General features: G+C 45.9%; 1 protein-coding gene across 2 annotated transcripts; it reads right to left on the bottom strand.

The window, feature by feature from the left end:
* Positions 1-429: 429 nt before the first annotated feature.
* Positions 430-16,257, bottom strand: Bud13 (BUD13 spliceosome associated protein). 2 transcript variants are annotated; one of them, NM_001025277.1, is given in 10 exon segments: positions 430-769; positions 6,080-6,161; positions 6,387-6,571; positions 6,790-6,928; positions 7,392-7,494; positions 8,617-8,834; positions 10,538-11,308; positions 11,742-11,826; positions 13,501-13,591; positions 16,092-16,241. In NM_001025277.1, coding segments are annotated over 10 exon segments (1,911 nt in total). In that variant the 5' UTR covers positions 16,235-16,241; the 3' UTR covers positions 430-675.
* Between the last annotated feature and the right edge of the window lie 6 nt (positions 16,258-16,263).

Genomic DNA, 16,263 nt, shown 5'->3' with positions numbered 1-16,263 from the left:
GTCTGTGTGAGCTGCCTTTACCCTGTGGTACTACCATCAATGTGTTCCTACCAGATTTTATCATTTCTTTTTGGGGCTCAGAACCCAGGGCCCCATATGAGCCACGTTCTAGCTTCACTGTTCAGTTCATCTGGGTCCTTAATTGCTTTAGGACTGCTGACGTGATATGAGAAAGGGATCCCACTTCATTTTTGTCCATATAACCAAATTTTCTGGGCCTCAGTAGCCACCTTTCCCACTAACATGTATCACACATAAGGTCCAATACTCCTGAACCTGGTTTAACGCCAAATTCTGATTTTCACACACAGTGTGTGCTTTTACTCACACAGTTAATGAAAACTCCAATCACTCATTACTCCCATGACCCCCAGAACTTTGATATTAGCTGGAATTCTTTCCCAAGCAGAATACCCAGTTAGGAAATGATTACAAAAAATAAATATGTGTTTATTTTTAAGAAAAAGAAAAGCACTGGCCAAGAACAAACACTGGGATAAAGAAGTCACCGTGTCCTGCCAAAACAACAGACACATAGGACACAGCCAAGATTAGGTGTCTAGCCCAAAGGTCAGAGTGACAGCAAGTTGCTGTCCGTGTCTCTTAGCAAGACTCCATTAGAGCTGGGTGCGAGGTGCTGCTACAGGCACCTCAGCATCGCACGGCCTCAGGAGGTCACATGTCCTCAACACTCCACTTGTAGGCAAGCTCCTCCACAGCTTTCTTGCTGGCAAGCCTGGCAAAGCGCTTCTGTTCAAAGCCATTGGATCTGCAATCAAAAGAAAAATTCTAGTCAGCCAAAACTCTCAACGTTCATTTTAAAAGTGGAGAGGAGACAGGCAGTGGTTGCACACGCCTTTGATCCCAGCACTCAGGAGGCTGAGGCAGGCAGATTTGAGTTTGAAGCCAGCCTGGACTACAGAGAGTTCCAGAACTGCCAGAGCTACACAGAGAAACTCTGTCTCAAATAAACAAACAAAAAGAAAGGAAAAGCTGTTCATGGGAAAATATTTAAACCATATGCTAAAAAACCAAAGCAACAATACACACAAATTAGCCCTCTTTTTTTTTTTTTGATTTATTTATTTATTATATATAAGTACACTGTAGCTGTCTTCAGATACACCAGAAGAGGGCATCGGATCTCTTTACAGATGGTTGTGAGCCACCATGTGGTTGCTGGGAATTGAACTCAGGACCTCTGGAAGGGCAGTCGGGTGCTCTTAACCTCTGAGCCATCTCTCCAGCCCACAAATTAGCCCTCTTTCTCAGTCCTGGATCAGGCTTATTAGACAACTATCAGACTCTTGGACAACTATTTCAAACCTTCACACTCTCTACAGAGACTCAACACAGCTTGGCCTTAAATTCCAGATACTCCAAAGGAAAGAAGATCACAAATTCAAGGCCTGCATGGCTACAGAGTTAGCTCCTGGTTAACCTGGACAACTTCATGAAGCCCTGCCTCAGAATAAATAGTAAAGAAGGCTGGGGTGTAACTCAGTGGTAGAGACAGAGCCATAGCTCAATACACCGTACAAAAACAAAGCACAACTCACTCGTGGCCGACACCGATAGGCACCACAATTTAACCACTGCTTACATACGTACCAGGTTCTCACTGGACATTAGGTGCTATGGAAGGATCAGGGCAGGAAAGTGAATGACACAGCCCCTGTCCTGACAAACTCAGACAAGTGACACAGACAGTTAAACAAGTAACTAATAAGCAAAAGCCAGGGCTGAAGAAAAGGATCAGGCATTAAAAGCATTTGCTGCTCTTGCAAAACCAAACTTTCATCCCCAGCATTATTGCATGGGCTCACAATCATCTTTAACTCCAGCTCCAGGGGATCCAAGACCCACTTCTGGATTACAGACTCTGACACACAAGTGTACACACACACACACACACACACACACACACACACACACACAAGATTGCAGAGATGGCTCAGCGATTAAGAACACTGGGGTTCCTCTAGAGAACCCCTATGTCAGCTCACTACCATCTGCAACTCTAGTCCCAGGAATCCAAAACTGCTCTGCCCTGGGGGTGGTGCACAGACATACAGCTAAAGCACCCACAAAAACAAACAAAAAATTAAAGTTAAGGGGCTGGGGATTTAGCTCAGTGGTAGAGCGCTTACCTAGGAAGCGCAAGGCCCTGGGTTCGGTCCCCAGCTCCGAAAAAAAGAACCAAAAAAAAAAATAAATAAATAAATAAAATAAAGTTAAATTAAAAACTGAAACAAATAAAAGGAAAAACTGTGTTAGGAATGTGTGTGGGATATCAAAGAAAACAGAATGAGCTCATGGGAGTGGGGGTGGGGATAGTGGACGGTAAAAGGATTGGGAAGGACTGAGCGAGGGCCTTTGTGGGAGTGGCCCGCAAGCTATGCGTGAAAATAACAAACACACAGGCACAGAAACAAGAGCCCTGGTCTGCAAGGGGTAAGGGGTGGGGGGTTTCTTTGGTGTGGCCAGAGCCCACATTGTGACAAAGGGTGTGGCCATGAGTCAACACTGCAAAGACAGGCAGAAGCCAAATCCCAGTGAGTTTAAGACATCATAAAAACAGACAAATAAAGATTTCGCCCAGGGAATATGGACTTAAAACGCCATTTCAGAGACATGTCTAGAGAAGAGCAGTAAGAAAGTCAGCACAGCAGCCTGTGAGACAGATGAATGCAGGCAGTGATCAGACAGTGATGCCAGGCAGGGATGCAACAGGGGCCACCTGAGGTAAGAACAGTAGGACTGGGTAACTGAGGGGTCAGTGTGCCTCAGGGTGAGCAGTCTGAGAGACCAGATGAATGACAATGACACCTCCCAGGCAGGGATGCTCTGCACGTGTGAACTGCACAGAGGATGGACTACAGAGCTGAACTACACAGGCAATGGCTGAAGGCCTGGCTCGGAAAGAGGCAACCAGAAGAAGCAGGAGTGAGGGCAGTGAGGGTTCCAGAAGGAGAACTGAAAAACACTGCAGGGTAACAGAGGAAGGCATTCACAGGGGCCAAGACAGAACAAAGAACAGGAACGGGTCATTATGGAAGCCAATTCTGGGTGAGGTTCAAGTAAATGGTGAGCAGACCACAAACTTCAAATTCCTTCCCCACCTCACACTTTTCTCTCTCTGAATTGCCACCCCCTCCTTTTTTATTTATTTATTTTTTTTGGTTCTTTTTTTCGGAGCTGGGGATCGAACCCAGGGCCTTGCGCTTCCTAGGCAAGCGCTCTACCACTGAGCTAAATCCCCAACCCCTCCTTTTTTATTATTTATCATCTTATTCATTTATTTTCCTGTGAGACAAAACATTGTGCACATATAAATGTTGTGTTTATGTATATAGATGAGAAACCTGGTGAAATGATATATTCATTTCAAGAATACTAAAAATGTAAATGTACTCAGATGATGTAGGATGATGATGGACAATTATTAAAGTTAAAAACAAAAATGAAACAAACCAAAAAAAAAAAAAAAAAAAAAAACAAAGCTAGGTCAGATAGAGTTTACATTTGGGACTCCAATAAAGCCAAAGAAATGAACTGCGCAGCAGGCACTCTGCTGACAGGCAGGCACTACTCTGACCAGATCTACCTGTGGCTACAGAGCAAGTGGGAGTTCAGGAAAACCCTGCTGGCAGGGATTCTGCAGGGTGACCAGCAAGCACAGCAGCCAGCAACAGCAGTCCCTCCAAGGCTTTGACCTCAGGAAGAGCTGGAGTCAGATCTAGAAGCAGCCTGAGGGACAGAGGACTATGACTTAGGCTGGGTAGTGGGAAGTGGATTCTGACCCTTAAGTAGCAACTATAAAACCTGGACAAAATAAATAGTGGTTTAAACTGTGAGTGGTTTAAATGGGTGAGTGTTAAAGCAGGAAAAAATCCAATAGGAGTGGATTTGCCAGAGGGTAAGTTCTCAGTCCACACAGCTCAAGTAGACCACAGGCAGAACCATGGGCTGACTGGGTTGAGGTGTTAGTGGCAGTGGAAGAGTGGCTACAAAATTAAGTTCTGGGAGCGAGGTACTGCAAAGGGGAGAAGCCCTGGTTATCTAAAGCAACGTCACCCCAAGCTTTGGTGACTCACTATGCATGCCCAGAGGACCACTACCAGCCCTGTTAAGAGTGCAGCACCAGAGCAAGACCTGAGCCGAGATATTAGCTGCTGCCCACTGCAAGGGAGACAGGGGTTCGAGGTAGAGTAAAATTCTACAGACAAAAACCAACAGAGAAATGCAGCAGGACCCAAAATTCCACTGTGTATCTCTCACAAATAAAAGAGCTAATAAATAAACCACAGGAAAATAACGTGTACTCAAAAACAGTTAGCTAGTTACAGTGTCACCCACATATAATTTCAATAGTCAGGAGGCTATGGCCGGAGGGTCTGAGTTCAAGGTCAGTTTGGGCTACATTGCCAGCTCTAAACCAGATTGGCCTACAGAGACCCTGTCCCAAAGAGGAAGGGGAGGCAGGAGACAGGTTATAAACAGAAAGCAATTCTATGGTGAACAGAATTTGCAATCAGCAGGCAAAACTTCAAAAACCATTTACAAATATTTTCCAAAAAGAAAAAACTGTCTCCAAGTGGGTGAGCAGATGGGAAATCTCAAGGGAGACCTGAAAGCCATCAAATGGGAATTCTGGACTCAGAGCAGCTGGAGCGTCGTCCTAGCAACTGACAGAACACAACTGAGATATCAGGACAGTTCTGTAAACTCGAGCCACCTTGGCCTAACTGATCCACCATCCCACGTCATTGCTTAGTGTACACTAAGGCATCAGTCACGAGGCAGAATCAGAAGAATGTGAAAATAATCTGAACAAAGCCCAGTATGTGTCTCAGAGAACCTTCTCAACATACCAAGTGATTTTTCTGATGCTGTAGAATTAAAAACGTCAACATCTGGAAGGTCTGTAAAACTCAGCAAACCTTCATGCTACATGACCAATATATGACTCACAGTGTGCACCAGTAAAAGACGTAAAGTATAAAAAGACCATGACTGGAAAGGTGGCTCAGGAGCTGCTCTTCCAGAGGACCTGGGTTCAATTCCTAGCACCTAACTGTAATTCCTGTCTCAAAAGATCTGACACACCCTTCAGGCTGCCAAGATTACTTCCTGCACAGATTTACATGCAGGCAAAAACACCCATACGTAAAAAATAAAATTAAAGAAGGAAAAAAAAAGGACCATGAATTATACAGGCGTGGTGGCACATGCCTTTAATCCCAGAACTTGGTAGGTAGATCTACAAGTCCCAGGCCAGCCTGCCTATTTAGAGTTCCAGGTGAGCCAGGACTATACAGAGACCCTGTCTCAAAGAAAAAAAAAAAAGCCTCAAAAGTTTCAATAGTTCCTTCCATGGCTTCAGACCCACATAGCAGCCTTAAAGGAGACAGCTTTTCTGTGTGCCACACCTTCCTCTTCTGCTAGTGACATGGCAGGTTGGGTCCTTCTCCTGCATCTCAGAGAAACACTGCCCAATAGTCAAATTCAGAACCCAGCTGTCTACTATTAGTCTAGTCATTAATGATATTTACAAAAAAGCTAAACCAATTATTTTGGTTTCTTTTTTAAATAATTACTTTTCCTTAAAAGTAATAGTAATTATATTAGCATATAATAAATGCTTTTAAAACATTGTTTAATTTTTCATATAATAACTCTAAGTGTATAATAAACATAAGCAAGGCTTCCTGGGGTCTCCAAGTTTTACAGAGGTACACACACTCAGTGTGTCTGGGTGCCAGGTGCTCATCCTGAGCTCTTTCAGTACATGGAAAGGAAACGAGAAATCCAGGCCCTGGGAACTTAGAGCTCAGGAACTGAAGCACACATTGCACACTACTCCCTGTGACTGCAGAGAGAGGACACATGGAGAGGGATCTAAGACAATGGACAAAGCCTACTGTGGTTCCCATGCTGTATTTCCAGTACCTATGAGGTCAGCCTGGCTATGTAGTGAGACCCTGTATCAAGAAGAAAAAAAAAAAAAAGGGAAAAGAAAACAGAAAAGGTTAAGGTTAAGCAGAAGAGAAAACAAAAATGTAGGAAATAGACCTACCTGTCCACTCCATCCCAGCGATACCCCGGCCAAATGTTGAATCTATTGGGAGGAGGAGCAGGACCATTGTAGCGAGGCCTCACTAAAGACAGGAATGGGAAAAAGGAAATTAGCTACTGACACAATTTAACTCAGAGATAGCTGGCTAGGGAAGAAAATTCTTCATGAAAGTTCCTATTATTTTGACCCAAACTTCCCAACACTGGGGCATTACAGTAGTGTGGGGCAGCCTTCTCTGGGAAAAGCTACTCACAGCCCTCTGACAACTCTCTCAACTACCTCAGGCTCCAGCAACCCCAAGTCTCACCTTTCTTATTCTTGTTCTCCTTAGCTTTATTCTTCTTAATGAAGTTGGCCATCGGGTCCCCTTCTCTTTCTTGCTCTCTCAGCATCCGATCTAGATCTTCATCATCTATGTAGCGAGCCAGAGGTTTCTGCATCTCCTTCATTGCGTCTTCTACATTCTGTTGCTGCTGCCGGCTCTGGGCAAGCCTGGGAAAAAAAGAATCATCCTGGTTGAGAACTCTCACTCCCTCTGACACTGAGAGACCACAATGCTGCCTTGCAGAACTCCCTCTTTGTAGCAGCCACAGAATCCCGACCATCTCAGGAGACTCTGCACCTGAGGCTCACTGTATCAGCTCCCAGAAAAGCAAGGCAACTGCTGGCTCTGGTCCTGCAGTCCAGCTTTGTGCTTAGGGGCGCCTTACCCTTTCCCCCACTGAGCATACAGCTCATCTCGCTCTGAGTCTTTCTCTGCTTTTCTCCTCTGTTCCAAGCGCTCCAGCTTCAAATTCCTCTTCCGACCAGACTTGTCTCGAAATACAGTTTCAGTGAATTCAAACTGAGCTATGAAAGAGAAAGTCACGAGTTGGGGATTTAGCTCAGTGGTAGAGCGCTTGCCTAGCAAGTGCAAGGCCCTAGGTTCGGTCGCCAGCTCCAAAAAAAAGAAAAAAAAGAAAGAGAAAATCACATTTTAAAGATAAACACCAGGTATCGCAGTCAGAGGTAACATTCTAGCACTAGAAACCAACTGCTTGTGCTCGCTTCGGCAGCACATATACTAGAAACCAACTGCTTGGGGTCTTTTGCTGGAAGAACTCTGCAGACAGACTGTAGTGGCTCCTACCAACATTAACATATTAGGAAGGAAAGAAGTGCTTGGACTACTGAGGTTAAAGTACTACACACAAGCAGGGCAGAGACATAGAAGCAAGGACGTTTCAGCTAGCAAATACAACCAGACACATTAAAAACAGAGAAAAGAGAGCTACATGAGCCGAAAGAGGCCCATGCACGCTCACAATGGTACCTCCGAGGTCGGTGGCGTCTTGGTCCTGTTTCTTGAGCTCCTGATGTTCCCGCTGAACATCGGCGACCAACCCAGTTTTTGCTCCGGAATACATGTGTGGAGTCTGTGCAAGAGGAAGACATGTATGCAGTCTGTGCAAGAGGAAGACATGTATGTAGTCTGTGCAAGAGGAAGACATGTATGTAGTCTGTGCAAGAGGAAGACATGTATGCAGTCTGTGCAAGAGGAAGACATGTATGCAGTCTGTGCAAGAGGAAGACATGTATGCAGTCTGTGCAAGAGGAAGACATGTATGCAGTCTGTGCAAGATAAGAGGCGACAGCAACACCAGTGGGCCAGGAGGCAAACAGCGGCCCATGTGCCTGGCTGTCAGCTATAACCAAACCAAAACCTCTAGTTTCATATTCTCATTAATTGACCACAGAGCTCACGACAAAGAGTGGGAAACATCTAATCTCGCAGAACACTTTATGGTATCAAATTTTAAAGAAAACAGAAACGCAAACATCGGGCACATTGAAGGAGCTACAAATTTGTATGACTTTTCTCTTTTTTTAAGATAGAGTCCCCTACAGCACAGTTATGCACATTTTAAAACACAGAAAGTTGAGATTTAGAGGAACAGAGTTTCTTGCCCGATCTCACAGATACTACGTAGCAGAGTAGACCTTAGAGCTATGGTTGGTTTCACTGGGTCCTGCACTAACTGCACTCTATAATCTGTAAGGCTCAATTTGCTAATAGGAAAACAGGTGGTGCCAGCCTGTGTATCACCAGGTGGGAAGAGGATGTGTCAGAAGTTCAAGGCCAGCCTTGGAGAGCACTCAAAACAACAAAGACAAGACACTGAGACTTCCTGGAGACACTAAGATGGGACTGGAACACTGTAGGCGATGAGAGGCAGGGGCCTCCTGGGAAATCTGGTCCAGTTGCGCACTCCTGATCCAAAACCAGAAATGCAACAGTCCAAAATCAAACATTTTGAGCACCATTTGGGTGCAGTAACTGCACAGCCTTCAAACCTCCAACATTCTGGATCCCCAAGCCTCTGCTCCAGCCCAGCTAAGACCAGTTATACCCATGTCACCTTCAGAGAAAGTTCCAGGAATGCTTCTAACTCCAAGTTCCTGTACCACTTTTCTCGTTCTCTGTGGAACCTCTGCAGTGTCTGGAAAGCTAGAAGGGAGAAGTCACTGTGACAAAGACACGACTCCTAGAAACTCACCTTCTTCCCAGAACGGGGACTCCTTCGAGGTGGAGAGAGGTCAGAGTCGGAAGATTTGGTCCTCTGTCTTCTCCGTGGTGGAGAGAGGTCAGAGTCAGAGCTTTGGCGTCTTGGTCTATTCCGTGGTGGTGACAGATCTGAATCAGAATCCTGGTGCCCTGACTTACTGTTTTTCCGTGGAGGAGAAAGATCTGAATCAGATGCTTTTTGGCAGACACCTAGGTAGAAAAGACCAAAGAATGACTATGATGTTTCCTAGGTCAAAAGCATCTATGAAATCTCCTGAGTCTAAGAGAATCCAGGGATTAAAGAATGAATTAAGGATGGGGATGAATCAGTAGTGAAGTGCCTGCCTACCTAGTGTGTCAGATCTGGTTCTGGTCCCCAGCACAGGAGAGGGAGGATAAATTAATCTCCCTATAAGAATGTTTAAGAGAACTTACCGAGCTGGGGTACAGTCTATTTAGCTATCCTATAAAAAAAAAAAAATGACTAACCAAAACACAGGCACAAGTGACACAGAGAACAAAGGCAGGGGCTTTGTTTCTTGGCCACCAGTGTCTGGACACTTTGAAAAGTATATGAGATCTCAGACACTGGTCTATGCTATCTTCTCTCCACTGCCACCTTCTCCAGAACTGGCAGAGGAGCTGAGTGTCCTCTTTAGTGTGGCAGAGTCAGAAAGACCTGGAGTATATGCCGATGTCCCCAGACTCAAGAATAACAAAGTAATTTCACTTTAAAATTAAAACTGTAGCTAGAACAAATGATGAAGTAAAAAACCTTTCCTGAATGGGCCTGTTCTAGATGACAGTGTCACCGGTCACTGCCTGAAAAGCCTCCCTGTAGAGGGTACTAGGTTGTAGCAACAGCCACACATTCTGACCTAGTAAATAACTGCTCAGCTTCCCAGGAACCATCAGTTAAATCTCCAGGAGATCTAAGATAAAAAAACAGTCCAGGGCTAGAGAGATGACTCAGTGGTTAAGAGCACCGACTGCTCTTCCAGAGGTCCTGAGTTCAATTCCCAGCAACCACATGGTGGCTCACAACCAACCGTAATGGGATCCAATGCCCTCTTCTGGTGTGTCTGAAGAGACCAATAGTGTACTCATAATGTGTGTGTGTGTGTGTGTGTGTGTGTGTGTGTGTGTGTGTGTGTGTGTGTGTGTATGTGTGTGTATATATAATAAATCTAAAGGAAGGAAGGAAGGAAGGAAGGAAGGAAGGAAGGAAGGAAGGAAGGAAGGGAGGAAGGGAGGGAGGAAGGAAGGAAGGAAGGGAGGAGGAGAGAGGGAGGGAGGGAGGGAGGGAGGGAGGGAGGGAGGGAGGGAGGGAGAGAAAGAATTCACTTTTGTGCCATCAGTACAGGATGGCTGACAAATATCCTAAGAGCAAACCCAGGGAAAACTGTTAAGTGGAGAGAGCAGGCAAGACTACACAGGCAACAGACATGTTCTGCACAGCCAGGCACAACTACACCCAACCTGCATGCCAAAGGCCACCCAGGGACACTGGCTACAACACTAGCAGTGATGTTGTCTAACGGACACATTTTGTGACACTTTTGTGTCTATATATTTCTGTACATAAGTGTATTTGTATTTATTATTATTGTATGTGCACATGTGTGTATATGAGTGCAGGCGTCCACATGTGAAAGTCAGGACAACTTTCAGAAGTCAGTTTTCTCCTTTTACTGCACTGGTGAAGACAATGCTTTATCCCTGAGCCTCTGAGCCCACCCCATCTGTGCCTTGTTATGGGCAGGGTGAGTGAGCAAAAGGACACAAAACTTTCCCCAAAACCCTTTTATTTTTCAACTCTTAGTGTAGTCTCTCATTTTTCAGGACTTTTCAAAAGAAACCTGTCCTGACCCTCACAGGGATGAAGCTGCTCTCATGCACAGTGTTGCACTCACCTTTAGAGTCAAGCTGCTTCTTGGCTCCAAAATGGGCCTTTGCTTGCCGTTTCCGTGGAGGAGAAAGGTCAGAGTCATGCTCGTACTTGCTGTTCATGGAGAGTGATGGGTGTGGGGGTCCTAGCCCACTCTGGGATACTGTCTTGCTAGAGGGTCTTTCTGCAGCTTTGCTACTCTTGGCTTTAGGCAGTTCCAAATCAGGGGAATCGTGACGGGCCCTCCTGTGGTGCTGCGCACCAGAAGAGTCAAGAGTCCTTCTATGCTGGGCTGCAGCAGGGGAGTGGTTATGGGCCTGTCTTGGGGATGAGGTGCCTGAGGAACCATGATGGCCTCTCTTAGGAGATACAGCTGAAGAATTACGATGAGACCTCCTGGGGGGAGAAGCATCTGAGTCATGGCGGACCCTCCTTGGGGGAGAAGGATCCGGGGTGTCATGGCGGACCCTCCTTGGGGGAGATGGATCCGGGGTATCATGGCGGACCCTCCTTGGGGGAGATGGATCCGGGCTGTCATGGTGGACCCTCCTTGTGGGAGATGGATCCGGGCTGTCATGGCCCCTCCTTGTGGGAGATGGATCCGGGCTGTCATGGCGGACCCTCCTTGGGGGAGAAGGATCCGGGGTGTCATGGCGGACCCTCCTTGGGGGAGATGGCTCCGGGGTGCCATGACGGACCCTCCTGGGAGGAGATGCATCTGGGGTATCATGACGGGCCTTCCTGGGAGGAGATGGATCTTGGTCATCATTATGAAAATGTCCATCTTCACTGTAGCCTAAACACAAAAGCAAATGGTAAGATTCCCACAATGTGCTCTGGCCTAATGGCATAAAGGGTAACAAACCCCACTTACAAGACAATTCTTTCGTCACCTATGTATGAGAAATGAGCAGGCACCAGGAATGTTCTGTAGTTAAACAGATCTCAGTAAGTAAGATCCAGTCACAGCAGCCTGGGCTACACTGAGACTTTGTCTCAGAGGCTTAAAGTACAAGAAAGGAAAACACAGGGGGGATGGAGGAGGAGATGGGAGAGCCTTGTTTATGAAAAGTCAGGAGAACAGAGAAACAGTCACAAAATAAATGGATAAAACTGTGGGCTCTGACCATGTGACCACGCCCTTCTGAAGTCCTGACATCTTTTTCCCACCATGTTTTTCATAATCACTGGAAGTGAGACGTGCAGTTGTATTTGCTGCTAACACTCACCTCCCAGAAGCTTCCACTTGGTACTGGAGCGGAAGGCCTCCATCTGCTTTACCTCTTCTGGACGCTCATCCACAAACTCGGCCACCTGCAGGAGTAGGGACACTACAGTAAGGAAAAACCACAGAATCTAGCCAAGGAGTACTCATCCCAAGAGCCTGGAGCTGTAGCTATTCCAGTTCCTAACCTAACACACCCAGTGCCCACACACCAGTGTGGCTGTAAGGAAACATGCAGTGGTCCTCAGTAATTCTTGTCCCATAAACATCTCAATGTCACTGTGATAACTGACGGAGACCTTTCTCTAACTAGTCAGTCTCTCTCCAAAGATAAATTCCTTTCATTACAAACCTTTCTAGTAACATGCTGGCATACAACTGCCAATTGTAAGCAAAAAGCTCCATTCCTTTACATTTTTATTATTTCATGTTGTTTGAGCACAGCCTTCCTAACGTGCCTATCACCAATCAAAGCTTATGACCCATTTGAAACCTTTCCTGTGAGCAGGCACAATGATAGGTCATACACCAAATTACAAAACGTTCAAGGATAGCTGCCTCCAAACTTCCTAATGTTCATTCACAGAAACGTCCCTTCAAGAGAACTCATCCTTCAAGTCAGCCCACTGTGCTTCTGAACAGTGTTACAACATTCTTTTTTTTTTTTTTTTTTTGGTTCTTTTTTTTTTCGGAGCTGGGGACCGAACCCAGGGCCTTGCGCTTCCTAGGCAAGCACTCTACCACTGAGCTAAATCCCCAACCCCGTGTTACAACATTCTTAATTTACATCTACCATCATGTAAGCTCTTTCCCTCCACCCTTACTCTGACCTCTCATCCCTTTCTACAGAAGAAACCTTCAAAATGGCTGGGATAATAGGTTGTAGTCACAGAGAACAGCTGTGCAAGACACTATCTCACAATTATCTTATTCAATTCTCACCATAATCCTTTGAGGACAAACCAAGGCCATCAACCAGCAAACTGCCTCAGAGAAGTTAATGGCATTCAACATCACAGGCTAGCTCATTCCTCATGTAAGCTTCAACTCTCTCTGGGCACTGAGGGCTTCCCAAAACACAGATGAGCTGAGATCTGGGTCATAGCTCTGTCACTTGTGTGTCCTGTGGCAAGTATCTCAAGTCTCAATGCCCTTATTTCTAAAAGCAGGACTCAGAGGACTGCGCTGACAACCGAGTGAGACCCTCTATGCTTATTTAGCATGGCTGGTGTTCAATCACTAGGTCTATCAGTCATTCTTCTTCTTTTTTTTTTTTTTAAAGATGTATTCATTTATTATATATAAGTACACTGTAGCTGTCTTCAGATACACCAGAAGAGGGCATCGGATCTCTTTACAGATGGTTGTGAGCCACCATGTGGTTGCTGGGAATTGAACTCAGGACCTCTGGAAGAGTAGTCGGGTGCTCTTAACCGCTGAGCCATCTCTCCAGCCCCTCTATCAGTCATTCTTACATGCAGAGAATTGTCTGCTTCTCCTTGTGATCACATTGACTGACTTCCACTACCCACCGTAAGAATATCATACCAAAAAAATCAAATTCAAAACCACATACTGCTGAAAATGTATCATGTTCACAACACTGCATAGTCAAAACAGTAAGTTGGGACCATTTGTATAAGCACCATAGAAGGAAAACAGTGCCAAGCAGCTCTAAGTGTCACCTCTCCCCTTGCTCAGCACCAAGGCCAAGAAGCGTGGATCATTTCAAGTCCTGACAAGAGTCTCCACAAGATACATACCACAGGCAAATCTCCATCCTCCTCCTCCTCCTTTTCCAGCTTATCGGTAGAGATAGCCGCCCAGCCCACATCATCATCAACGATCCGCATTCTAGATGAGAACAATAAAAAGCTCAAAAAGGAATTCATTCTGGGACACACACCGATGCACATTTGCCTGTTGTTCTTTGACATTTAGTGTATAGTGTGTGTGTGTGTGTGTGTGTGTGTGTGTGTGTGTGTGTGTGTGTGTGTGATGGTGTATCCATGTGCTACTGCATGCACATGGAGGTTAGAGGACAACTTGTAGGAGTCAGTGCTCTCCCTCCACCATGTGGGTTCAGGGGATTGAATTCAGGCTGTCAGGCATGTCAGAGCCACTGTCACCAGCTTCCCACTGGCTTTTGAAGTTAAACAATGGGCTCAGTGTTTGTGTACTCCTCTGTCACTGTCCACCTTTTGGCAATATCACTCTTCACAGATGGACCCCCTTCCTTCTGCCAGACCTACTCTTCGGTTAACCACGAATCGTATTTCCTTTGGGCCCCAGCCCTGAATAACTTCCTTGGACCTCTCTTTCTTGCTCACTGTCTCCTAGTCCCGGAGTAGAAATACCTCTACACACGCTTAGAATGCTTTGATTTGTGTTTATAAGCCCGTATTCCCATTAACTTCTATGCTCCAACAGCCAAGGGCTAAGGCATTCTGTTATTTACTGCCTTTTTGTTGTTCCCAGACCATCTCGCTATATAGCTAGCTTTCAGCTCTGCTCCTGCCCAGCCTCCCCTGGGCTGGGATTTTAGACATCTACCACCACACCCTGCTGCCTAATGCTTTTTTTTTTTTTTTTTTTTTTTTTGTTCATCAAGTCCTCTTCAACATAACTGTCACAGGAGGTATTCAGCCCTCCATACCCATGGACTCTACAACTGCAAACTTAACCAGCCACAGATTAAAAAAACGCTCAGGGGAAAAAAGAATAGCTAATGCATTAAATAGATACAGGCTTCCTTTGGTTACAGTGGCTTAAATAATGTAACTACTGGCATACCATCTAAGTTGTAGTGGGCTTTTAAGTAACCTAGAGATGATTTTAAAAGGACATGAAGCATCTACAGGAACCAGTGTATCATTGTGTGAAGGCACTTAAGTCCCTGGGGACTTCAGGAACCGGTCCCTAATTACTGTAAGGTGGTGACATCCAATAAATGTGTGCGGCCTAGATGAACTGTGCTACAGAGAGGTTATTTGAAATGCCAGGCACACATGGTACAGCTCTAATCACAGCAACCATTTCAGACAAGTAGCATAGACAAGATCACTGTGAGGACTAGGACATGAGTCTCAGAGAGATAAACTAACCCTCTTGCCCTGGACCACTCAGGCTGTAGTAACTCAGCTAGGACTCTAATTCTAATCGGTATCGCTCCAAAGTGTGAACGCTCCCCCCTGCTTGGCATTGCCCCTTCTCCCAAGGACATCAGCCACACTGAATTTAGCACCCACCTTAACTGAATATAGGCTCATCTTAACTGATAACACCACGAAGATTCCACCTATAAATGATGTCATGTTCAAGTTCTCAGTGAAGATAAATTTGGGCAATAGGGGAATTATTCTACCCAGTACAACGGGTCATATGGGAATAATACTGTTAGATCACGATGCAGTCTCATAGAGAGGATGAGCCACACGTTATATTCTATCCAGTACTTTCTTTAACTCTTAGCAGACCCAAGGGGGCGGGGAAGGTGAGAATGGAATTAGCCTCCAGAGTTTTCAACTTTATATCCAAAATAGTACCTTCAGTAAGCTGCTAAAATTAGGGCTGCTGCTCTAAAGTCTACAAATACAGAAATTTCCTTTGTATGTGGGTTCATGTTAGATATCCTATCCCAACGTTTCCAGATTCCAGTGGCCAAGTTACTACAGGGATATTTCATCTGGACTCTGTCAGCATAGCTCTTTCAAAACTGAAAGTATATAGTATTTAAAACAAACGTCTGCCTTATTACAATGTCCTGAAAGTTACATGGTCAAAATTTTTAGAAAGAGGCCAGTCACATGATGTGAACTGTCCCCGTGTTAGTTGTTAATGATAATAGTAGGTTTGAGTAACAGGACACGGGGTCTTTTGATTCCCAGATCAGTTCCTGGTACTTTGGAACCCCCAGAAAAATAGACTTTTGGATCTTAAAATTAAGGAAGGAAGGAAGGAAGGAAGGAAGGAAGGAGAAAAAAGAGAGAAAAAAAGAGAAAGGAAGGGAGGGAGGGAGGGAGGGCGAGAAAAAGAAATAAAATAAAGAAAAAGGTTTTGAATTATCTCTGCTATTCTTGGGGCACGACTTTCAACCTGTACCCGAACGACGTAAGGCTACAAATGCGGGGGGAAAGTGAGTTAAGTTCTAGCTGCCTTTAACACAAGGAGGACGCTGCTCAGAGGATGAGGTCTGAGCTGCCAGGGGCAGCCTCAGGCCGGCCTCAGGGCAGTGGAGCGGGGCCTGGGCTCCGAGCGGGGTCAGCAGCTCTCACAGCACCGCGCGGGCCAGGACGAGGAAGAGCTGCGGCCGAGGGCGCAGCCGGGCAGCGCGACACCCCACCGGCCCACTCACCCCTTGCCGCCAGCGCCTCCCGGCTTCGGCCGTTTTTTGCGCCGCTTGCGACCGGACTCTGGACCTCCTTCCAAGCCAGCATCTGTCCCAGACAAGTAACGCTTCAGATACTCAGCCTTGGAGAGCGGCGGAGCTGCCGCCATGGCAGCGGTGAGGGCGGGGCAACAGCTCG

The sequence above is a fragment of the Rattus norvegicus genome, chromosome 8 (genome assembly GCF_021556685.1).
Source record: "Rattus norvegicus strain SHRSP/BbbUtx chromosome 8, alternate assembly SHRSP_T2T, whole genome shotgun sequence".
NCBI classification, from domain to species: Eukaryota; Metazoa; Chordata; class Mammalia; order Rodentia; family Muridae; genus Rattus; species Rattus norvegicus.
Note: the sequence above shows the minus strand (reverse complement) of the source record. Positions and strands in the feature narration are given on the sequence as shown.

Excerpts from the sequence above, each read along its gene's own strand:
- Bud13 (XM_087560974.1), bottom strand. The coding sequence starts at position 11,784 with ATGGAGGCCTTCCGCTCCAGTACCAAGTGGAAGCTTCTGGGAG. Across the intron at positions 6,572-6,789 it reads TATGCTCAGTGGGGGAAAGG|GCTTGCCCAGAGCCGGCAGC; the intron begins GTAAGGCGCCCC and ends TTTTTTTCCCAG. Across the intron at positions 6,162-6,386 it reads GGAGAACAAGAATAAGAAAG|TGAGGCCTCGCTACAATGGT; the intron begins GTGAGACTTGGG and ends TCCTGTCTTTAG.